At 33.6% G+C, this 25,897-nt stretch overlaps 1 protein-coding gene across 1 annotated transcript; it reads left to right on the top strand.

The window, feature by feature from the left end:
• Positions 1-194: 194 nt before the first annotated feature.
• Positions 195-25,848, top strand: LOC111279549 (uncharacterized). Its single transcript, XM_022866493.2, has 7 exons — positions 195-423; positions 677-772; positions 849-929; positions 23,327-23,452; positions 23,591-23,818; positions 24,616-24,971; positions 25,055-25,848. Exons 1-7 carry the CDS (start codon positions 312-314, stop codon positions 25,637-25,639), a joined length of 1,584 nt encoding a protein of 527 aa, XP_022722228.2. The 5' UTR covers positions 195-311; the 3' UTR covers positions 25,640-25,848.
• Positions 25,849-25,897: the final 49 nt, after the last annotated feature.

The raw sequence follows: 25,897 nt of genomic DNA, 5'->3' as shown, positions 1-25,897 counted from the left end.
TATTTATAGATAAGTAATAGGAGACCATTAGGGGACAATAAAGACAATGCTGAGCTAATATGGCAATGGATTTGTCCGACCGATATGATATGTCAGGTTCACATAATGTAGGAATTACTATTGATTGTTTGCTGAAGGCTTTTAACAAGGAAAAAAAATCACTATACTCTTTTAATCACTAAATACCCCCAACAACTTTCATTATTTTTTAGTGGAGAAAATTAAGAAATTGAAGTTAACACTTTGTGTTTGCAGGTATAATAGTGGATGAGCTGAAGGAAAAAGAATATGACAGTGAAGATTACCTGAAAATGTTTGAAGAAAATGATAGTGGTTGTCATGGTCCTTGGTTCCCCCCAAACTACGAAACCTGCGTGAGCTTCTACCGAATGTTTTCTGGTGTGGCTTGTTTCGGCATGCCAAGTAGGTTATTCTCTCATATAACAAACATAAATGGATTTATATTTTTATTAAATTATAATTTTTTTTCTTGACATTTTGATCACTAAGATCAGAGCTACTTTTTTCGAAGGTAAATGTTATTTATTAAACAATTTGAGAAAATAAACTAAGTAAATAGGAAAAGTAAACAATAAAGAAAACCAATTTTGCTCTTTTAAGTTTTAAATTTTAAAAATAATAATTATAAATAACCAATAGGAAAAAAAAAATCCAGATTTTGTAGAGATATTTTCTTGCATTAATAACAAGATGAAGAGCAAGAGCGTAAGGGACGAAGAAAATCCCCAAGGGAAAGGCAAAATAACTCAAGGTAATTAATTAACTGAGTTTCATTATCAATTGGGAAATCATTGATTTTAATTATTAATAAGTATGGGAAATTGTAGGTGAATCTTCATCATCTCAAACAAAGCCAGAATCAAGTACTACAAATGGTGCTGTGAAAGTTTCATCAGATATAGGGAGTGGTACGTATTTACTTGATTTAACATATCAAATATTTATTTAAATTTTTTAATAAGATTAAATAATTTATTTTTTTTAAAAAAAGCAATTTTGATTAAATATTAGAATAATAATTTTTTTAATTTTAGAAAATTAATTATTTATAGTTTTTTGCTATGGTGCAAATTGGTTATAGGTTGGATATCCATTCTAAAATTTAATATGTTACTTGAGCATGAGCTGATTTTGTTCATTATTTCTTATGCAATAGGATTTTTATGCTTACGTGTGAATTCATAATATGTAATAGGTGTGAGGTTTTTAAATAAGAATGTTTGTACGAATGAAATCAGAGAAAAAGCAATAAGAATACAAGTAAATACGTAATTCAATCATAGTGGCCTGCATCTATAGAGAAAGATCCAAAAGGTTATATTGCTAATACTTTAATTTATATGAAAGAGTTCATAGATCCCCTATTTATATGGGTGGTGTAAAAAATATATAAAAAAATAATGAGAGAGTTATTAGATATTACAATTAGACATATTCAAAAATCGAGCTATCCACGAAATCCGAAGGTCTACTTAAGTTTTGATAGGGTTTGAATAAAAAATTAAAGTTTATTAAATGATTTTAAGCATAATTTTTAGATAAATTTAAATTTTGAGTTGGACCTTGAATCAAAAATTTAAAACTTGAGCCTAGTCAATTTGATCCTAATTCATATACGTATAAATTTTATATATATATATATGTGAATTATATATGAATTAATTTATTTATATATAAAAATAAAAATAAAAAATATATATTTTATTAAACTTAATTTTTACATTTATATAATTTTTATTTTTAATATATATATATGTAAATTAAATATAGTCTCATTAAACTTAATTTAATCACTTTTTTATTGTTATTATATAAATTAAGTTTAATGAGTAGGTTTAGATTTTTTTTTTAATTTAAACCAAATTTGAAAAATTTTTAAGAAAAAAAATTTTGAGTTTGACCAGACCTAAACAATTATATAAATGATTAATGTCAAATATAAACCCAACCTTGATTCCAGGCTGCTATACTAGAACCAAGCTATGTCCTTACGAGTGGTAGCCAGGCCTTTGTACATTAAAGCTTCATTTGCACCCTGCATCCTCATGTTAGTCCTTTAAAGTTTCAAATGATTGAAAAGGTTAGAAGTACTGTCATATATTTCTAAGGTTGGCATTTTGAACCCTTTGGGAGGTATGGCTCTATCAATTAGCGAGGTCTCCAGGAACTTAAGCTCATCCTTGAATGCCATTGCTTTTGTTTTTAGTTCTTTCTCCATGGCTTGCATCCGAGCTCCCCAGTCCTTATTTGGTTGGGGTTCGGGGTTTGTTTGAATTTTTGGGTTATGGCATGTGTCGAATTATGGCTGGGATAATGGCGAATTGGAGTGTTATGCTCCTTTTCTCTGAAGGCTGAAGAAGCTTCCAACTTTTTATAACTTCGTTGTCTTACCGTGGTTCCTCTACCATGAGTGATTAAGTCGGGCACTTTCGAAACTTATGGTGGGGTTATGGTTCGCAATAGTTGTTTAAGGGCCTCTATTTGTTCGATCAAGGCTTAGAATTGTTCCATGGTCAGACCTGTCTGTGGTGGGGCAAGTCGTTATGAGTGTTGGCTATTATGCATTTTTGTTCTAGCCAAGATGGTTATTTCTCCTTCCTCTATTGTTCTCTTCCTTGGTGGCATTGTTTCGTGCTTAGCTAATAAGTGGAAAGGCCTCCTACCTAACGTGCCAATGTTTGTACCGAGGTTGAATCTTAGGGTGATCTTCGAAAAATAGAAAAGAAGTGTGGTTAGATGCAAAGGCATGGAGTGTTCCCTACGTTTGCATTCTGACGTGCAAGTCAAAATAAGTGAGGTCAGAAAGAGAGTAATAAGAAGAAATAAGAGTAGTATACACTTGCCTTAATAGTGTCTAGACCTTCATATTTATAGATAAGTAATAGGAGACCATTAGGGGACAATAAAGACAATGCTGAGCTAATATGGCAATGGATTTGTCAGACCGATCTGATATGTCAGGTTCGCATAATGTAGGAATTACTATTGATTGTTTGCTGAAGGCTTTTAACAAGGAAAAAAAATCACTATACTCTTTTAATCACTAAATACCCCCAACAACTTTCATTATTTTTTAGTGGAGAAAATTAAGAAATTGAAGTTAACACTTTGTGTTTGCAAGTATAATAGTGGATGAGCTGAAGGACAAAAAATATGACAGTGAATATTACCTGAAAATGTTTGAAGAAAATGATAGCGGTCGTCATGGTCCTTGGTTCCCCCAAAACTACGAAACCTGCGTGCACTTCTACCGAATGGTTTCTGGTGTGGCTTGCTTTGTCATACCAAGTAGGTTATTCTCTCACATAACAAACATAAATGGATTTATATTTTATTAAATTTTAAATTTTTTTTCTTGACATTTTGATCACTAAGATCAGAGTTACTTTTTAGTTTTAAATTTTAAAAACAATAAATATAAATAACTGTTATAACGTCCAGATCCGAGGATCTATCACTAGACATTAACTTTTAGGAGTTGCCACCAATCTTTTTTATCTAGGTACGATTGGCCACCTATGGAATCTGTCCTTTTAGGGAACACCTAAGTTTAAGGCTCCCTAAAAGAATAGGTTTAGGTCTACTAACCGGAACAGGGTTCGAGAATTTGGTTACGTGTAAGGAAGGTTATAGCACCCTCGCAACGTCTATCAAAAGATGGTACCAGCATAATTTTGTGATATCCAATAAGCCTTAAAATTTTACCATGTAATTAACTATTGGAAATTATTCTCAATTGACTCTAATACTTTTAGCAGAAAATTGAGAAAATTCTCTCACCTCAAGAGTATGCAAGAAAAACTATTGTTTCACTTGCAGAGGCTCTGTCGTCGGATTATTTAAAGAAAAATCAAGATCAAAATCAAAATAAAAAGGAAGGAAATGATGATTGTTCTTGTGCAGGAAAATTTGATATTTTCAACTTTTTCCCAAAAATATTTTTTTGAAGATTTATTTTTAAGGAAAATTGATACTTTCAACTTTTCCTCAAAAATTGATTTTTTGAAATTTATTTTTAAGAAAAATTGATACTTTCAACTTTTCCCCAAAATATTTTTTGAAAATTTTTTTTTAAGGAAAATTGATACTTTCAACTTTTCTCCAAAAATATATTTTTTTTGAAACTTTGATTTTCAAGGAAAATTGATATTTTCAACTTTTCCTCAAAAACCCTTTTTTCGAAATTTTATTTTTAAGGAAAATTGATACTTTCAACTTTTTCCCAAAAATATTTTTTGGAAACTTTGATTTTCAAGGAAAACTGATACTTTCAACTTTTCCTTAAAAACTTTTTTTTTTGAAAATTTATTTTTAAGAAAAATTGATAATTTTAACTTTTCCTCAAAAATATTTTTTTTAAAATTTTATTTTTAAGAAAAATTGATACTTTCAACTTTTTCCCAAAAATGTTTTTTGGAAACTTTGATTTTCAAGGAAAATTGATACTTTCAACTTTTTCTCAAAAACCTTTTTTTTTTAAATTTTATTTTTAAAGAAAATAAAATAATAAAACAAAATAAAAATGAAAAAAAATAAAAATAAAAATAAAATAAATAAAGAAAAGTAAAATTAAAAATAAAATAAAGATAAAAAGAATATTAAATAAACCTAATCTAATAAATAAAAAACAAATCAAAAATATAAATAAACAAATAAATAAATAAATTCAAAAAAAAAAAACTGGAACGGCTCGGCTCAAGGAAGAGAAATGGCTCGGAGAAGCGGCTTGGGACCTCGGCTAGGCTCGGAGGGGAGAGGCACGCGTGGGTCAGGAAATGGGTCGACGCTCGGGTCGGGTCGGATCTCAGTAAAACACGCGGATCCCCTGGGTCACTTAAGGCAAAAACAGCGTCGTTTTGAGAGGGTATATAAGGCTCTTTCCTCTGTTTTTTGACAGAAAGCTTCTCCTCTCTCTCTCTTCTTCTTTTTTCCTCTCGCTTCTCTCTAAAAGGCCGAAGAACTCCGGTTGAATGTTCACAGGATTCAGGAAAATTTTGTCGGAATCCGGGTTTTTCGTCAGAAGTTCATCGAAAGTTCACCGAAAAGTTGTCGGTTTCTGGGATCCTTCGTCAAAAATTGGGCAGTTCATTGAAAACTTCAAAGTTGGTCGGAATCTTCGTCGAAAAATTCAACTTTTCGCTGGAAAAATCATCGAAATCTGGAATTTTCCAGAAATTCCCAGAAAAAAAAATCTCCAAAAATCTCCAAAAAATTTCTGCTAATTCCTAGAACACTTCTAAACCTTTCCTTAGCCTTTTATACTCTTCTATACACCTCTTTTCTCTCAAATCAGTAGCTTTGCTCACTATTTTTCTCTATATTGCTTCTGTTCCAATTCTTCTTTGGACGGGGATTCAATCTTTGAATCCAATCTGGACTCTTCTGATTGAATCCCAATCCAATCTCCAGCCAGATAAATAAAAAAAATAATAAAAAAAACCAAACGAAAATAAATCAGATAAATTAAAAAAATTAACAGATAAATTAAAATCAGATAATACATAAACATTAACAGAAAAAAATAATAATAAAGATATTTACATATTAATAAATACGTAAATACCTAAGATAAAAAAATAATAATAATAAAAGAAAAAAAATATATATACATATATAAAATAAAAATAAAATAAAAATGTAAAATATAAAAAATAAAATAAAAATAAAATGAAGAGAAAGAAAAAAGAAAAAAAAATATAGACTTACCCATTTGGACCAGGCCTAATTGATCCGGGCCTGGACCAAATTGGGTGTCTACAGCTGCCCCTCTTTGCACATTTTCTGTGAAATAGAAATTGCGCAAAGACGTAAACACCCAATCAAATCTCAACTCGACCTTCTTACTTTTTTTTTGTTCTTTTTTTTTTAATTTTTGATCAAAGCTCCTCTAAACAGAGGCTCAACGACTTTGAGAAACATAAATGGCTCCTCTAATCAGAGGTCAACGAGTTTGAAAAATAAATTGCTCCTCTAAACAGAAGCACCACGACTTTGGAAAGTAAATTGCTCCTCTAAATAGAGGCACCACGACTTTTTAGAGGCTCAACGACTTTGAGAAACATAAATGGCTCATCTAATCAGAGGTCAACGACTTTGGAAAAATAAATTGCTCCTCTAAACAGAGGCACCACGACTTTGGAAAGTAAATTGCTCCTCTAAATAGAGGCACCACGACTTTGGGAGAGTAAATTGCTCCTCTAAACAGAGGCACAACGATTTTGAAAAGTAAATTGCTCATCTAAACAGAGGCACCACGACTTTAAAAAATAAATTGCTCCTTTAAACAGAGGCACCACATCTTTGAAAAGTAAATTGCTCCTCTAAACAGAGGCACCAAGACTTTGAAAAGTAAATTGCTCCTCTAAATAGAGGCACCACGACTTTTGAAAAGTAGATTGCTCCTCTAAACAGAGGCACCATAACTTTGAAAAATAAATTGCTCTGCTAAATAGAGGCACCACGACTTTGAAAAGTAAATTGCTCATTGACAATCATGTCCAAAAGAGTTGAAAGTTGTGTTTGAAGGAATTTCAGGAGATTATGCCCAAAGGTCTTATAAATCAACCCTGATACCAAAAGATATCCTATTTCAAGGATTAGGAACTTACCTGACAAGCTTTTTCTTTTTCAATTTTGCAAAATATCTTCATATCTGTCTTCTCTATGTGGGATGTTGGAACAGCCCTGTTTCTTGAATTTATACATTATACTTTCCTGAAAGTAGTGTATGCTATGCAAATGCATATGAATTTCAATGCATGCTGTGCAAATGTTGGCCAATTAATTCCTGTTCAATGTATGGTACTCCAATTTCTCAAGCTTTTTTTGGGCATCAAGCCTTTTGATTTTTCAGAGATCCAATTACACTGTTCTTTTAAGATTGAACTAGTGTAGCTCTTAATTGTCTCTTCCACTTACATTCTTCCTGTAAAAAAAAAATCTCTTCCCAGATTCAGTGTCCTAATCAGAAACTGAACATCTCGATTCTGCCTTTATCACTCTTGATTTATTCAATGCAATGTAAAAATCTTTTTATGTTCTTATTCATTCATCGATCATTATTTCAAACTCAAAAAGTAAGGATGCATTTGCACATTTCTTCCATGGTGGGGTACTAAGAAGAAATGAATATGAATGGTTGGGAAACAGTCATAAAAAAAAGCACAAAGAATAAAATGTTTCTTATTAGCAAAATATTGGCAAACTTTGGCCAAGAAAGAATTACAAGGATATGTATGGGGATAAAACCCAAAATGAACAATCAGATAATCATGATAACACATCTCAAAGTTTTTTCTGAAAACTCAACCCTCTGATGTACTTAACAACTTGAAACTCTTCCGAATTTGCTAGCCTCCATATCAGCGAACTTTTAAATTCGATGCTGTATTCTCCTTATCTAAGCTGCCTTTTCAGGTTTTTAACTTAGACAAACCCCCTATGACTCAAACCGCCCTTTTAGGGTTTTCGCCTTGAGTCCTTCTTTTTCATTCACTTTTTTTCTTTTTTTTTCATTTTTTCATTTTTTTATTTTTCATTTTTTTTATTTTTTTATTTTTTATTTTTTTCTCTGTTTTTTTTATTTTTTTCAAGCATAGTACTTTTTCACAGCATCAGAATTTATAGGATGGGGTAAATCATTTCCATCCATCTCAGTTAGTATCAGCATTCCACCCGAAAAAGCCCGTCTCACCACATACGGTCATTCCCAATTCAGAGTTTATTTTTCTCTACTATCGTGCTGGATTGAGAGAATTCTTTTCAAAACCAACTCTCTTTCATGAAAGCAATTAGGTCAAATCTTCTTATCATGAGCCCTCATCATTCTTCTTTGATATAGCTGACCATGGCGCAGTGCAGTCAATCTCTTTTTTTCTATGAAATTTAACTGCTCATAACGTTCTCGAATCCATTCAGCTTCTTCCAACTCGACTTCTTTTAAGACTCTCAAAGAGGGGATCTCTACTTCTACTGGTAGTACAGCTTCCATCCCATAAACCAAAGAAAATGGGATTGCCCTAGTGGAGGTGCGAACTGACGTTCGATATGCATGCAATGCAAATGGTAACTTCTCATGTCAATCTTTGTAAGTCTCAGTCATCTTTTCCAAAATCTTCTTTATGTTCTTATTGGCTGCCTCAACTGCCCCATTCATCTTTGGACGGTATGGTACCGAGTTATGATGCCTGATCTTATATTGAGCATATACTTCTTGTATCATCTTGCTATTTAGATTCTTGACGTTGTCTGAAATAATTCTTTTCGAAAGTCCATATCTACAGATGATCTCTTTTTTTATGAACTTACAAACCACAGAGCGTGTCACACTTGCATATGATGCTACCTCTACCCATTTTATGAAGTAATTTATCATTACAAAAATGAATATGTGCTCGTTAGAAGCCTTCGGGGTGATTGGACCAATGACATCTATGCCCCACATTGAAAATGGCTATGATGGTGCCATAACATGTAAAGCAGACGGCGGAACATGAATCTTATCAGTATATATCTGGCATTTATGGCATTTACGAGCATAATCAATGCAATCATTCTCCATCGTCAACCAGTAATATCCCGTTCTCATGATCTGTCTTGCCATCATATGTCCACTAGTATGTGCCTCACATATTTCATTATGCACCTCTTTAATGATTTTCTTTGTTTCGATCTCATTTACACACCTCAATAATACTTGATCCTTGCTTCTTTTGTACAGGACATCCTCATCCAGGAAAAAGCTCATAGCCAATCTTCGGATGACCCTCTTATCATTTTCTGTTGCTTGTACTGGATATTGCTGATCTTTAATATACTGTAGGATGTCATAATACCAGGGCTTTCCATCTTATTCTCTTTTTACATTAGAGCAATAAGCTGGTATATCTTTAATATCTAGCTTGATGGGTTGAATGTCAGTATTGTCATTAATTTGAATCATTGCAGCCAAAGTAGCCAATGCATCAACAATCGAATTCTTTTATCAAGGTAAGTGGTCAAATTGGATATCTTCAAATTGTTTCGTCATCTCTAGAATATACTTATGATATGAAATGAGTTTTGAGTCTCTCGTCTCCCATTCTCCTTTCAACTGATATATAACTAGAGCTGAGTCTCCAAACACTTTTAGTACCTTCACTCCTCTATCTATAGCAGCTTGTAAGCCCATGACACATGCCTCATATTCAGCGATGTTATTTGTGCAATTAAAATTTAACCTCGCTGTTACAGGGCAGTATTGTTCTTCTAAAGAAATTAGAATTGCTCAAATTCCATGCCCCAAGGCATTAGCAGCTCCATCAAAGTACATTCTCTAACATTTTTCTTTATGCTCCCCTTCCTTCAGTTGAGAAACAGTCATTAAGTCTTCATCAGGGAATTCCAACTTCATCGGCTCATACTCTTCAGTAGCACGATCTGTAAAAAATTCTGCTATAGCGTCCCCTTTTATTGCCTTTTGGCTCACGTATATAATATCATATTCTGAGAGCATTACTTGCCATCTAGCGATTCTCTCAGACAAATAAGGCTTCTCGAAGATATACTTAATGGGATCCAGTTTCGCTATGAGCCACGTAGTATGATAGAGCATGTACTGTCTGAGTCTTTTGGCAGTCCACGCTAATGCACAACACATTTTCTCCAATGAAGAATACTTGGATTTATATTCTATGAACTTTTTACTCAGATAGTAAATAGCTCTCTCCTTTCGGCTAGCCTCGTCTTGCGGCCCCAGCACATCTCATTGAATTTTCACATACAGTTAAGTATAAGATTAAAGGTTTCCTTGGAACAGATGGCACCAATACTGGAGGGTTCAATAAATATTACTTAATTTTATCAAACGCCTCTTGACATTCTGTAGACACCCAATTGGGTTCAGGCCTAGAACAATTGGGCCTGGCCCAAATGGGTAAGCCCAATTCAATTTTATCTTGTATTTTTTTTTCTTTCTTCTTCTTTTGTATTTTATGTATTATATTATTTATTATTATTATTATGTATTAATATATGTATATATATATTTATTTATTTTTTGTTAATATTTATGTGTATTTTATTATTTATGTATTATTACTAATATGTATATATATTTTTTATCTTTTTTATTTTATTTATTTTTGTATTTTTGCTTATCTAATTATATATCTGATATTTTTTTATTATTATTTTTATCCTATAATATCTTTTGATTTATCTTTTCTAATTATCTAGTTTTTTTTTTTATTTTGATTTTTATTTTGGAGGGCTAGGATTGAAAGTTGAAGAATCCCATTGGGAGTGGGAATTCAATCAGAAGAGTCCAGACTAGATTCAAAGATTGAATTCCCGTCCAAAGGGGAATTGGGATTGATCAGAAACTCCTGATAAATCCCTATATAAAGCACCTCATGGAACAGAATGAAACACACAGAAAACAGTAAGCAAAGCTACTGATTTGAGAGAAAAGGAGGCGTATAGGAAGCTAAGAAAAGTTTAAGAGTGTTCTGGGAGTGAGAACAATTTTTTAGAAATTTTTGGCGAAAATTTTTTCTGGAAATTTCTGGGAAATTTCCAAATTTCGACCAAACTTGAAGTTTCCGGCGACCAACCCAGTTTCCGGCGAGGAATCCCAGAAACCGGTGATCTTTCGACCAACTTTTGGTGAAATTTCCAGATTTCGGTGACTTTTTCCAGAATCCGACGAAAATTCCACCGGTGTTCTTCAGTTTTTAGAGAGAAGGGAGAGGAAAAAGGAAGAAGAGAGAGAGAAAGAGGAGAAGGGTTCTGCCAAAAAACAGAGGAAAGTGCCTTTTATACCCTTTTAAAACGACGTCGTTTTGGCCTTAAGTAACCCAGAGGATCCGCGCGTTTTGCCGAACCCGACCCGACTCGGGCGTCGACCCGCTTTCTGACCTGCGCATGCCAGCCCCCCTCCGAGCCAAGTCGAGCCGAGCCAAGCTACCAAGCCGCTCCCCCGAGCCGTTTCCCTGCCTTGAGCCGAGCCGAGCCGAGCCGTGATCCGAGCCACTCCAGGTTTTTTTTTTTTTCTTTTCTTTGAATTTTTTTTATTTCTTTGTTTATTTGTTTATTTTATTTTTTATTTATTAGATTAGGTTTATGTAATATTCTTTTTATTTATTTTTATTTATTTTTTATTATTCTATTTTCTTTAAATAAAAATAAAAAATTCCAAAAAATATATATTTTTAGGGAAAAGTTGAAAGTATCAATTTTCCTTAGAAATAAATTTCCAAAAAATATTTTTGGGGAAAAGTTGAAAGTATCAATTTTTCTCAGAAATAAATTTCAAAAAAAAATATTTTTAGGAAAAAGTTGAAAGTATCAATTTTCCTTAAGAATAAATTTCCAAAAAATATTTTTAGGGAAAAGTTGAAAGTATCAATTTTCCTTAAAAGAAAAATAAATTTCCAAAAAAAATATTTTTAAGGAAAAGTTGAAAGTATCAATTTTTCTTAGAAATAAATTTTCAAAAAAAGGGTTTCTGAGGAAAAGTTGAAAGTATCAATTTTCCTTGAAAATCGAAATTTCCAAAAAAATATTTTTGGGGAAAAGTTGAAAGTATCAATTTTCCCTCAAAAAAAAAAATCATTCTTTCCTTCCTTTCTATCTTAATTTTGATTTTGTTTTTTTCTTTAAATAATCCGACGATGGAGCCCCTGCAAGTGAAACAGTAGTTTTTCTTGCATACTCTTGAGGTGAGGGAATTTTCTCAATTTTCTGCTAAAAGTAAAATTTTAAGGCTTATTGGATAACACAAATTTAAGCTGGTACCATTTTTTGATGGGCGTTGTGAGGGTGCTATAACCTTCCTCACACGTAACCGAACTCCCGAATCCTGTTCTGGTTAGCAGACCTGAACCTATTCTTTTAGGGACCCTTAAACTTAGGTGTTCCCTGAAAGGACAGATTCTTTAGGTGGCCAATCACACCTAGATAAAAAAAGATTGGTGGCGACTCCCCAAAAGTCAATGTCTGGCGATAGATCCCCGGATCTAGACGTTATGACACATTCTTCATTCCATTTTTCAGGATTATCTTTGTGGAGAAGCTTAAAGATGGGATCACATTTGTAAGTAAGCTGAGAGATGAACCGAGAAATGTTGTTCAATCTCTCCAGAAAACCTCGAACTTCTTTTGGTGTGCTGGGAGGTGACAAATTCTGGATGGCCCATATCTTATCGGGATCGACTTCAATTCCTCTTTCACTGACCACAAAGCCTAGCAACTTTCTTGACTTTACCCTAAAGGTGCATTTGGCTGGGTTTAATTTTAGCTAAAATTTTCTTAACCTCTCAAATAATTTTTTGAGACTAATGACATGATCTTCATCCTCACAAGACTTTGCAATCATATCATCTACATACACTTCGATCTCTTTATGCATCATGTCATGGAAGAGTGTTACCATGGCCCTTTGATATGTTGTCCCGGCATTCTTTAACCTAAAAGGCATGACTTTATAGCAGAAGGTTCCCCACATGGTCACAAAAGTAGTCTTTTCCATATCCTCCGCAGCCATTTTTATTTGATTATACCCTGAGAAACCATCCATAAAGGAAAAAATTGAATGCTTAGCCGTGTTATCTACCAGTGTGTCAATATGAGGCAAAGAAAAATTATCCTTTGGGCTAGCTTTATTCAAATCCCGATAGTCTACGCACATTCATACTTTTCCATCTTTCTTAGGAACTGGGACTATATTGGCTACCCATTCTGGATACTTAGGCACTTGTAGAAAACCTGCATCAAATTATTTCTTCACCTCTTATTTAATCCTTAGTAGCATTTCAGGCTTCATCCGTCTCAGTTTTTGCTGAACTGGCTTACATTCTGGCTTTAGAGGTAATCTGTGCTCCACTATCTCTGTGCTTAGCCCTGGCATATCCTGGTAAGATCAAGCAAATATATCTATAAATTCTCGAAGTAGGTCTGCCAATTGTTGTCTATCTCCAGATGAAAGTGAAGTACCCATTCTAACCTCTTTTTTATTTTTTTCATCTCCCAGATTCACTAAGTCCACTACCTCTTGATGAGGCTCAATTGGCTTTTTTTTTGTTCAATCATCCTCATTAGGTCCGGAGGCATAACATATTCTTCAGAATTCTCTTCATTATCAAGTTCATCAGTATTAATTGAATTCTCAAAGCTAACCTCTTCATTGTTATCATGATTATCTTCATGTTCATTTAAAGACCTAAAATTGAATGAAATGGGATATGTTGGCAAAATGTGCTTGGAAAGATGGAAATAATGAAGACACAAGAAAAAATGAATAAAAATGCATCTTTTCTATTTTTTATTAAAAATAATAAAAGACAAATGGCCCAAACAAAAAGTATCACCCCATAGCCTTGGGCAAAAGCTATTGAGATGTTACAATTATATTATATCAAAATCAAAAGTCAAAGGCATTTCGATGGCACTCCAATTGTTGAGCTCAAAACCCGACGGACAAAGGTGAACCCACTCCTCTCTATTAAGCCCCACTTCATCTTCAACAGCATTAATAGCTAACTGGGTAAAAATGTCTTCCATACTTTTTCTTGCATCCGGGTATATGAATCCTCCCGGTCTAAAGGTTTCATACAAGTGTAGGATAAACATCAATCTTGCTGTCTTCCTTGATGGCCTTCTTTACCCTGTCGCTATTGTCTATTATTGTTGGAGGTTCTTTAATTCTCTGTAAGTTTTTGCCTAGCCCAAGTCCTGGACACCAACCCTTGTTGATGACTTGGCTCACTACTATCTTTGAAAAAGGCTGACTTTGAAATCCTTCTCCTACATAATTGACCAATTCAAAAGATCGATAGGAGCATTCCAATGCTTCTTCGGTAGCCTTTACATATGGAGTGTTTAATGGTTGGGTCACTAGCATATCTTCTTCCTCAACTACCACTACTAATTGACCTTTCACATTGAACTTGATCTTTTGATGCAAAGTAAAGGGCACAGCTCCTGCCATGTGAATCCATGGTCTTTCTAACAAACAACTGTAGGATGGAAAGATATCCATCACTTGAAACTTTACATTAAAGGTGCATGGCCCAATTTGTAAGGGCATCTCAATATCCTCCAGGACTTCTCTTTTGGTCTCGTCAAAGGTTCTCACAATCATCTGATTATCTTTCATATGAGAGTAACTAATGGGTAACCTTATCAAAGTTGACATAGGCATGACATTGATGGCAGAGCCATTATCTATAAAGACTTTGGCTATGATATGGCTCTTGCACTTGACTATGATATGCAGAGCCTTGGCAATTCTTTTTCTCTCTAAAGAAATCTCATCATCGCTGAATGAAATGTGATTTGGCATGACTAGGTTTTCAGTCAGGTGGTTCACATATTCAACAGATACGTTATGTGCCACATATGCCTAATTCAACACTTTCAGTAGGGCGTTTTGGTATGACTTTGAGTTCAGCAGCAATGATAATATTGAGATTCGAGCTGGCATTTTATTCAACTATTCCACAATAGAATACTCACTATGTTTTACCAACTTCAGGAATTCGTAAACCTCTCTTTCTGATACTGGCTTTGGTTAATCTTCTTTAGGTTTTATCTCAGGATTATTCCATCTTTCTTCTTCTTTAGCTTTCTCCCTTCTAACCTTCTCTAACATTTCTGAAGTGTAACATCTTTCACTTCGAGTAATGCCTCTTACACCAGTTATGTTGGAAGCATCGACTTTGGAGACCTTTTCTTTTTGCCCCTGAACTACAGTGTCACAGTCATATCTCTAGGGTACAACTTTATCATCTTTGTATGGAAAAAAAGTCAAGACTTTAAAAGTTACCGGCCTGAGGAGGAGTTTGTTTATGACTGATTTTGGGTTTGTTCCCACACTGAATTGTCACTGGTTTTAGAAACAGCTTTACAGGCCTATCAGTCATGTACACCTCAACATTCTTCAAGTCTTCTCTTTCTTCATAAATCTCCATTTGATGTCAATCCAAGAGTCTTTGCACCTCCTGGTGAAACTGCTTACAGGTCTCAATGGAATGACCCATTGTCCCACTATGATACTTACAACTGGTGCCAGCTATATATGCTCTATGATAGCTGTGTGGACTTACCAATTGTATCATGTCTACTCTTCGTAAAATATCGAACAGTTGGCTGAGAGGTGTCTTAATATCTGCCACTTTCTTCTTCACATGGCGCCCCTGTTCTTCACCTATAACATTCACATTATGATTTGGTAAAAGATTACCACTAACATTCGGTGCAGTCATCCCTGTAGTATCAAAACAAATCATCTCATCCTTGATCAACCGTTGCACTTTATGTTTCAGGGTAGTGCAATTTTTGATAGAGTGACCAGCAATCCTATAATGGTAGTCACAGTGAGCGGTGGGATCATATCACTTGGGGTACGGTGGCTTGAGGGGTTTCAATTTACTTAGAGCAATCAAATGATTGTTGTAGAGCTCCTTATATAATTTCGTATAAGTCATTGGAATTGGGTCAAAAACAGGTTTCTCACGAGTAGTTCGTTGCTCCCGCAAGCCACCAATGGGATTAGTTGGGCGATTTTGAGGTCTTGATGTAGGTTGAATGTTAGAATTGTACACGATATTTTGGGGTCTATGAGGGGTTTGATATGTTTGGGGGTATGGTGGTTGTGTAAATGGTTGGTATGGGTGAAAGGAAGTGTTATTTACAGCGGGATGATATGACAGATATTCTGGTGGTGGGTAGGGTGAATAACCTCTAAGTTGTTGTCTATCAAAGCTTACAGCCTGAGCTTTAGTTTCTTTTTTCTTTGGGACTCTTTTGCTAGATGCTTCATTTCCTTCTAGCTTGCCATTATTGATAGCACTCTCAATGATTTCTCTTGAGATTACCATATCAGTAAAATTTTTTGTTGCATTCCCTATCATCTTTTCATAATAGGGGATTTTAAAGTGCTAACAAACAGCACTGTAGTTTTTTTCTCGATCAGAGAAGGTTGTACTTGAGAAGCAATATCTCTCCACCTTTGGGCATACTCTTTAAAAGACTCATTTACCTTTTTCTTCAAATTCTATAAAGACAAACGATCAGGGGCCAAATCGATGATATGTCGATATTGACCGATAAAGTCATGTGCCATATCGCTCCAAGAGCGAATGCGAGTTCTGTCCAGCTGAACATACCATCTGGTCATAGAGCCAGTAAGACTGTCCTGAAAAACATGCATCAATAGTTTTTCATCGTGTGCATGAGCTGCCATATTTCTGCAATACATGGTGATATGGGTTTTGGGGTACTTTGTACCGTCATATTTTTCAAATTTCGATACTTTAAACTTATGAGGAATAACCACATCAGGAACGAGGCAAAGCCCAGCAGCATCAACTGACCCATAAAAGCTAAATCCTTCCACAGCCCGTAGCCTTTGCTCTAGCATGCTAATCTTGAAACTTTCCTGAACTTTCACTCTTATCTTTTCTTTCTCCTTCTCCTTTAAATCATCTAGATTAGGAATTGGTTCTGTTGTCTTTTCAGTGAAGACAGGATTTACATAGCTATTATACTGCCCTAGGTTAGAAGCTGATGGCATTCCAGGATATGTTGGATATACGAAGTGTTGTGGTGGAACATCTTGAGCAGACTGGGCTTGAGGTGGGTCAAAACCTAGAGGGTACAAAGGGTCAGCCACTTCTTGTAATGGGGGAACTTACTGGCTTGTATTTTTTTCAACTCTTTTTCTTTTATTCATGTTATTAATAGCCTCCAGAATCTTGCTTAGCTCACTTTCAATCTTCTCTTGTGCCTTTTCTATCTTTTCAAATCTATGAGAATTTTTTTACTCCATTTGCCTTGCTCTGGATCTTATGTTGTATCGATGGGCAGGGTTCTCACTAGATGAAGCTATCCTGGAACTTTGAGTACCATATCTTAGAATTAGTAAATTTGTATGATCATCACATGATTACTTTGTTAAGTGTAATGAATAAAAATGCATGTATACGAAGAACATTTTTCTTAAAACGGTATTCAACTAAAAATTTCATTTATTCTAAAAAAACTTTGATCTACATTGAGTTTATCATCCTAGAATTATAGCCATAAAATTATTTGATCAGTTCATACTGGGCCTTAGCTTCTTCTATGAAGTTCAAGAAACGTTGTCCATGTTCTCCTATTGGGGCCACCACTTGTCTTAATGCCTCTGCCTCTTCCACCATCTCTCTTGCCTTACATACCCCTTTATGGATTTGGGTTGTTAAGTGCTCAATGTATTTCTACCTTCCTAAGTTCTCTATTTTACCACACCAAACTTGATATGATAGTTCTCTATGTTTCTTAACCAATGCAGCGATGTGATCTTTTTGTTCATCCAGCTTTTAACTTAACCTGTTCAAATAACTATTTAACATGTTAATTTTTGCCTGTGCTTCGATGCTTTCTTCTTTCAATTTGGCATACTCTTGTTTTAATCTTGTATTTTCCTCAGTCAGCTCGACAATGGTTATCTCTTTGGCTCTTTCTCTCACACATAGCCTCTTATGCTCCTGGTGTAACTTTGCTAGATCTTCAGTAGCTGTATCACGTTCTCTAGCAATCTTGTGAACTTTAACTTCATAACTTTTAGCTCTACCTTTCCACTGGGCTTTTTCTTCTTGAAGTTTTTGAATCTCTTGCTTTAACTTGCTCTTTTCAGACTCAAATTCTTTTGTTGCCAGCTCTAATTCTGATGGTGTCTCTTTAAGTTTTTCTTCTGTTGGTGGTTGAGAGATTTCATAAGTGAATACCATTTCTTGTCTTCTCTTTGTTCTCCAAACCAAGTAACATAGGGTGACTTTTTCAGTGAATGGTCTAGGACTCACTCTTTGGGAATTTTTCCATGCTTTAATCATCTCATTCATCCTTTGAAATGCTTTAGGCTCACTGTAAAAGAAATCTAACTGATGAAGCCCATAAGTCATAGGAATAAACTGTTCTCTCCCCAATTGTCTTCTCACTAGGAGTGGTGCATAATTCGTCACTCCCCATAAACCCAGAAACGAAACCATTGTACTATCCCTACATTGGTATAACATAGGCTCACGATTCATCCATGGGGCCAACCATCTCTCCCTGGCACTTTTCAACTTTTGTAAGAAAGTTATCCATTCTTGTTTAGACTTCCGCTTTGACCACCCACTTTCACAGAATTCCTTGATCGAAAAATGATTACGGATATAAAGCTTTGAGAAAGCACCATTTCCTTGTTCAAAATGGCTTTTCATCCACAAGTACAATAAATATATGCATCCTATGAAGTGCCCTCCATTTCGACGACAATAACTCAAAGATCTGATAGTATCTGCTAATATTACCGTTGAAAGATTACAGCCATTGATCACACTTTCAAAGAAATCAACCACCGCTATCTCAATATGTCCCAAAACCTTTGGAAAGATTACTAGTCCGTATATAGCCAAGGTAAATATGTCTAACCCTCGTTCTTTATTGGCATGTTACATCAGAAACTCATGAAAAAACTTCCAAGGTAGGCAACCTGTTCTTGTTTTTTCTTCGTATGAGAATCCACAATTTCCTTGTTTATCCCCATGAGTTGAGCCAGACTTTTACGAAATCCTAACTTATATTTTTTGAAATATATCTTGTCAGGAGTTTTGAGATGCAAACCCAACAAGATCGAATATTCTTCGATGGTGGGAGTCATATCAGCTTCATTAAAGATGAAACACTTGTATGCAGGATCCCAGAATTATGTTGCAGCTCTGATTAGTTGATCATCAACAACCACTGCTAAAAGGTGTGCCATATGCCCATGTTTTTGACAAAACTGCTCTTATCTTGACGAACTCATCTTCTTCCAGATATCAACCAAAGCCTCTAAATTATTCTGTTTGAAGAGGATAGATGTTTCTTGAGATAGAGTAGAATCATATCCAATTGGCAAGCAATCTCCCATCTTCAGTTGAGTCTTTTTTGACTGGGCCCTTACTTCATTAGGTGTCCCACAGGGTGCTAATACTATGAAGAACAAACTAAGCGTTCATTGGCGTCCATGAAAAAAATTTGTTGAAGACCATTTTTCAAGCAAATGTTCTTTATGCAACTTTATGATATGCGTATGAACCAATGCAAAAGAATAAGAAAAAGGTTAGTATACCCAGAAAAAGAACAAATAACTAAGTAAATTTAAACATCATACAAAGTAAAAGGGATGAATCCTATGCTTTTGGTCAATTCTAAAAGGGAAGAGTGATAGCTCTATCTATAAGTTAGGTGCTCTTAAGGTTCACTATATGCGATTTTAGGGTCAAAGTCTAAAGGTCCTCAAATTGTTCCTTACATCCTTGTCCATCACAGACTACTAAGGCACCCTAATCTTCACCCATTACAAGCTACAAGCGGAAAAGGTTCAATTTAAGTGGGAGTATTTCGCTAGCCACTACAGAGGCATTAGACCTCACGAAAGCAATAGGTACTTTACTCCCTCCTAGAGGGACGAAGCTTGGGTGTAGAGCTTATGTTATGCACATACATATGAATGACATAATTAACAAGGTAAATAAACATGAATGAATAATAACACATATATACAAAAAGGTTCAATTTTATTAGGCTTTTGGATAACACAAATTATTTGCTGGCCTGACTCTCAAAGTCCCCAACGGAGTCGCCAAGCTATCATAACGTCTAGATCCAGGGATCTATCGCTAGACATTGACTTTTAGAAGTCGCCACCAATCTTTTTTATCTAGGTACGATTAGCCACCTATGGAATCTGTCTTTTTAGGGAACACCTAAGTTTAAGGCTCCCTAAAAGAATAGGTTCAGGTCTACTAACCAGAACAGGGTTCGAGAATTCGGTTACGTGTGAGAAAGGTTATAGCACCCTCACAACGTCCATCAAAAGATGGTACCAGCATAATTTTGTGATATCCAATAAGCCTTAAAATTTTACCATGTAATTAACTATTGGAAATTATTCTCAATTGACTCTAATACTTTTAGCAAAAAATTGAAAAAATTCCCTCACCTCAAGAGTATGTAAGAAAAACTACTATTTCACTTGCAGAGGCTCCGTCGTCGGATTATTTAAAGAAAAATCAAAATCAAAATCAAAATAAAAAGGAAGAAAAGGATGATTGTTTTTGTGCAGGAAAAATTGATACTTTCAACTTTTCCTCAAAAATTGATTTTTTGAAATTTATTTTTAAGGAAAATTGATACTTTCAACTTTTCCCCAAAATATTTTTTGAAAATTTATTTTTAAGGAAAATTGATACTTTCAACTTTTCCCCAAAAATATTTTTTTTTGAAACTTTGATTTTCAAGGAAAATTGATATTTTTAACTTTTCCTCAAAAAACCTTTTTTTGAAATTTTATTTTTAAGAAAAATTGATACTTTCAACTTTTCCTTAAAAACTTTTTTTTTTGAAAATTTATTTTTAAGGAAAATTGATACTTTCAACTTTTCCTCAAAAATATATTTTTTAAAATTTTATTTTTAAGGAAAATTGATACTTTCAACTTTTCTCCAAAAATATTTTTTGAAAACTTTGATTTTCAAGGAAAATTGATACTTTCAACTTTTTTTCAAAAACCTTTTTTTTTTTAAATTTTATTTTTAAAGAAAATAAAATAATAAAACAAAATAAAAATGAAAAAAAATAAAAATAAAAATAAAATAAATAAAGAAAAGTAAAAATAAAAATAAAATAAAGATAAAAAGAATATTAAATAAACATAATCTAATAAATAAAAAACAAATAAAAAATATAAATAAACAAATAAATAAATAAATTCAAAAAAAAAAAACCTAGAGCAGCTCGGAGGGCAGCTTGGCTCGTCTTGGCTCAAGGAAGAGAAACGGCTTGGGACCTCGGCTCGGCTCGACTGTCGACTCGGAGGGGGGAGGCACGCTCGGGTCAGGAAGCGGGTCGACGCTCGGGTCGGGTCAAATCTCGATAAAATGCGCAGATCCCCTTGATCACTTAAGACAAAAACAGCGTCGTTTTGGGAGGGTATATAAGGCTCTTCCCTCTGTTTTTCGACAGAAAGCTTCTCCTCTCTCTCTCTCTTCTTTTTTTTTCCTCTCGCTTCTCTCTAAAAGGTCGAAGAACTCCGGTTGAATATTCACCGGATTCTGAAAAAATTTGTCGAAATCTGGGTTTTTCGTTGGAAGTTCACCGAAAAGTTATCGGTTTCTGGGATCTTTCACCAAAAACTGGGCAGCTCACCGAAAACTTCAAAGTTGGCTGGAACCTTCGTCGAAAAATTTAACTTTTCACCAGAAAAATCACCAGAATCTGGAATTTTTCATAAATTCCCAGAAAAAAAAATCTCTAAAAATCTCCAAAAAATTTCTGCTAATTCCTAAAACACTTTTAAACCTTTCCTTAGCCTTCTATACTCTTCTATATGTCTCTTTTCTCTCAAATCAGTAGCTTTGCTCACTGTTTTTCTCTGTATTGCTTCTGTTCCAGAGGATCCTTTTTATAGGGATTGATCAGGAGTTTCTGATTAATCTCAATTCCTCTTTGGACGGGGATTCAATCTTTGAATCCAATCTGGACTCTTCTGATTGAATCCCAATTCAATCTCCAGCCAGATAAATCAAAAAAATGAAAGAAAAAAACCAAACGAAAATAAATCAGATAAATTAAAAAAATTAACAGATAAATTAAAATCAGATAATACATAAATATTAACAAAAAAAAATAATAATAAAGATATTTACATATTAATAAATACATAAATACCTAAGATAAAAAAAATAATAATAATAAAAGAAAAAAATATATATACATATATAAAATAATAATAAAATAAAAATGTAAAATACAAAAAAAAATAAAATAAAATAAAATAAAAATAAAATGAAGAGAAAGGAAAAAGAAAAAAAATATATAGAGTTACCCATTTAGACCAGGCCCAATTGATCCGGACCTGGACCAAATTGGGTGTCTACAATAACCAATAGGAAAATCCATATTTTGTAGAGATATGTTCTTGCATTAATAACAAGAAGAGCAAGAGCAAAAGTGACGAAGAGAATCCTCAATGGACAGGCAAAATAACTCAAGGTAATTAATTAAATTCGGAAATCATTTCTACTTTAAATTATTAGTAAGTATGGGTAATACAACTCGCAATATGAAAAGATAAATAAAGGTAATATGTATGCCAATAAAAAAAAGTTCATAGAAAAGCTTGAAATATGATAGAGATGAAGAAGATAATGAGGGTCATGAAGAGTTTGCTCGGTTTGGCATTTGAGGATGGGCGTCAGCCATTAAAGAAGAAGAAGAAAATAATCATATAAGAAGAGAAAGTTACTTTGGTCATTGGAGCTTATTGACTAGGAAAAATGGGGAACCATAAAAAGATGAAAGAGAAGAATAATAATTATACTCAATGGATCTTCGTGGCTTTCATACTATGTGAAGTTTTAAATAAGAATATTTGTGTGAATGAAAATGATGAGTAAGAAAAAAGTAATAAGATAAGAACACAAATAAATACATGGTTTAACCATTGTAGCCTGCATACACGAAAAAGACTCAAACAACTACATTGTTAATATTTTAATTTATGTGAAACAGTGCATAAATTTCTATTTATATAAATAGTGTAGATAATATATGAAAAATAATAATAAAAGAGATATTAGAGATTACAATAAAATATAATTAATTTTAAAAATATTTTTTAAATCAATAATTGATTGTATACTGATTACCAAAATCATTTCATAATTGTTTTTATAGGAATCTGGAGAAAATCAATACTTTCCTAAAATAGGTCTATTGTCACCGAAGGTAAAGAGAAGTATTGAAGTGATAAAAAAAAAAAAAAGTAAATCCCACATTAGTTAAATCGAAGACATTCTGAACATATAAATATAATAAAAATCTTTTCACTGAATGTAAATTAGTTTTCCATTGAATGCCCGATTTTATATTAAATATCCATCCTAGAATTTAACAATTCTTTGGGTGAGGAGGTTAAATTGAGATAAAGATTTTAATTTCGAATCCTCTAGCAATTATATAACTATAAATACAAATTGGATTTTGGTTTATATAATAATAACTAAATTATTAAATAACTACAAGTAATTTAATTTTTTTTATCTTTTCTGATAAATTGCTACGATATATTACAAATTAGAAGGCCTACCTTCATCGACAATTTTTTAAGATATAAACTTCAATATAAAAAAAATTATGAGTTTGATCAAATTGATTAATTTGTACCCACCGACTTGCCTTTTGGGATACCATCTATAGTGAGTAATGCTCCTTTTATCTGCTACTATTCATTTTTCTTTTTTATATTTTTTTGAAGGTACTATGCCAAAGGTAAAGGAAGACAGCGAAGAGCATACACAACACTATCTTCCAGCCAATTATGCTGCATTTGTACAATTTTTCAAGTTTTTGATGAAATTCCTGATGGTCGTTTTGGGACTTGGTTAGTATTGAATTCGTTTTTACAGTAAAAATTTTAAATTCCACAAGCAGAATTAAAGAATTAACATATAAGTTCATCTCAGGTTTATATTTGTATCAGTTTAAAGTGTCGATGAATTTAAGTGTTATGGTAGCGCAGGCTTTGGAAGGATAAGAATGATGCCAAGAAAGAAGCGGAGACACAAATGGGCATATCAGGTGATGAATAAGATGATTGAGAATGCTTCTATGTATAGGTATTCTTCTGGAGGAAAAACTGGCAGGGGCTATGGTGAAATTACTGTGGACTTTCCCTTTAATCCAAGCCATATGATGAGTTCCTCGGATGAAAACTTAAACAACCAATGGGGATTTCTAAATAAAAGAGGTATGGTTTATTTTTATTTCATTTTTTCATGGATACCACAAGAATTGTCATATTACAAGAAACTAATGGCAGAATCTCCCGTAGAAGCAAATTGATTGGACTTTAAAAGATTCAAACTAAGATATCTTTAGGCATAGCACCTTATTTGACGTGGTATTAAGAACAGACCAATTACGTTTGTCCGTAATGGCCCGTTAAATTTTCTATTACTAAGTCCTAATTTAGTATTGCAGTGAAAAAATATATTTGGGGTAGAAAATCACTATATTATCTTTATATTTTTAATATTTTATTACTCTCTCTCTCTCTCTCTCTCTCTCTCTGTATATATATATTGTAAACATTTCAATTACTCACAATTAATATTTTTTCATAACAATCTACAGAACACTTAAAATTTTTAATCTTATCTTTCTTACCATAATCCAATTTTTTCCTACGGCAGCAACAATGCTAAACTAACCCTCCATCTTTTTAGACCTTAATTGAAGAATTAATGTTGTTGAGTTTTGATAAAGTTAGGATTGAAATAGCGAAGTTTAAACAGTTAAGACTAGAATTAAAAACCCATAAATTTTTATGGCTTAAAATGTAATTATTCCTGTTTGTTATTACATATTTATGAAATATTATGAACAGATAACCAAAGTAAAAATCAATTAGCAGACTCCGATTTTGATCGATAGCTACTAATTAAATATTTCCACTCCAACAGAGTTTCTAGTTTATGATATATTTTTAAAAAATTGACTTCCATGCATGTCATGCACTAGCTAAAGTTGTGATTTATCATATAGGTTCCTCAAAAGAGGGAGAGAATTATGCAATGGTGGATACTCGTAGTCCTATACTAATAGCAGCAAGTAAAGGGATAACCGAAATGGTAGACAAAATTTTGGAAAATTTTCCAGTTGCTATCCAGGACGTGGATGCCCAAAACAAAAATGTCATCCTCTTAGCAGCAGAGAATGGACATTATCATACTTTCAAATTTCTAATAGAAAGGAAAATTTTCCATGAGAGTGTTTTTCACCATTTGGACAACCAAGGAAATAATGCATTGCATCTTGCTGCAAAGTATGGACATTATCGACCCTGGATTATTCCAGGATCTGCATTGATGCAGATGCAATGGGAACTCAAATGGTATAAGGTATGATACTTGGGATCATTGATTGATTTACCCATTCTCTCCATTTTTCTTTTGTGTTACCTTGAGTTGTTCCATGAATGCAGTTTGTCAGGAAATCCATGGCAAAACATCGTCTTGCTGATTACAACAATAAACGTCAAACCCCAAAACAGGTCTTCACAGAAACACACAAAGTCCTCGTCAAAGATGCCAGAGAATGGCTCACCAAAACCTCTGAATCATGCTCCTTTATTGCAACAATTATTGCAACCGTAGCATTTGCCACTGCAACAAACGTTCCAGGAGGTTTCAATCAAGAAAGTGGTAAACCAGTTCTAGGAGATGATCCTGCATTTGGTGTATTTGCAATTTCATCTTTTGTGGCTCTCTGCTTCTCTATTATAGCCTTAGTCACTTTCCTGGCAATTATCACCTCTCGATTCGAAGAGAAAGATTTTGATTTGAAACTGCCTAGGAAACTTATTTTAGGTTTAACATCGCTATTTACATCTATAGTTGCAATGCTGGTCTCCTTTTGTGCAGGGCATTTCTTTGAACTCAAAGATAAATTAAAATTTGCAGCATTTCCAATATACACAGCAGCATGCTTGCCGATTTCCTTCTTTGCTCTTGCACAACTACCACTCTACTTCGATCTTTTCGAGGCTTTCTTCAAACAAGTGTCATAACGCAGCTACAAGGAATTTGCTTCCTAAACATCTGCTATACCGTTTTATGTTCTATATAATACATGCCTTGGTGTTCAAGTAATTTAATTGTTGTTAGATATAATATAGGATTGGCTCTGAATGAATGTGGTTGCAGTATTGTTGTTTTCCAATGATTGACGTACCTTAGTGTTATTATCTATGTGACATTAAGTTCTATTGTTGTACACTTGAATGAATTAGTAACTTCTATTATCGTTTGATGAGTATATATATTTT

Source organism: Durio zibethinus, chromosome 27 (genome assembly GCF_047325235.1).
Source record: "Durio zibethinus cultivar Kanyao isolate XHJ-2024 chromosome 27, ASM4732523v1, whole genome shotgun sequence".
Taxonomy (NCBI): Eukaryota; Viridiplantae; Streptophyta; class Magnoliopsida; order Malvales; family Malvaceae; genus Durio; species Durio zibethinus.
This window is presented reverse-complemented; position numbering and strand designations above follow the sequence as displayed.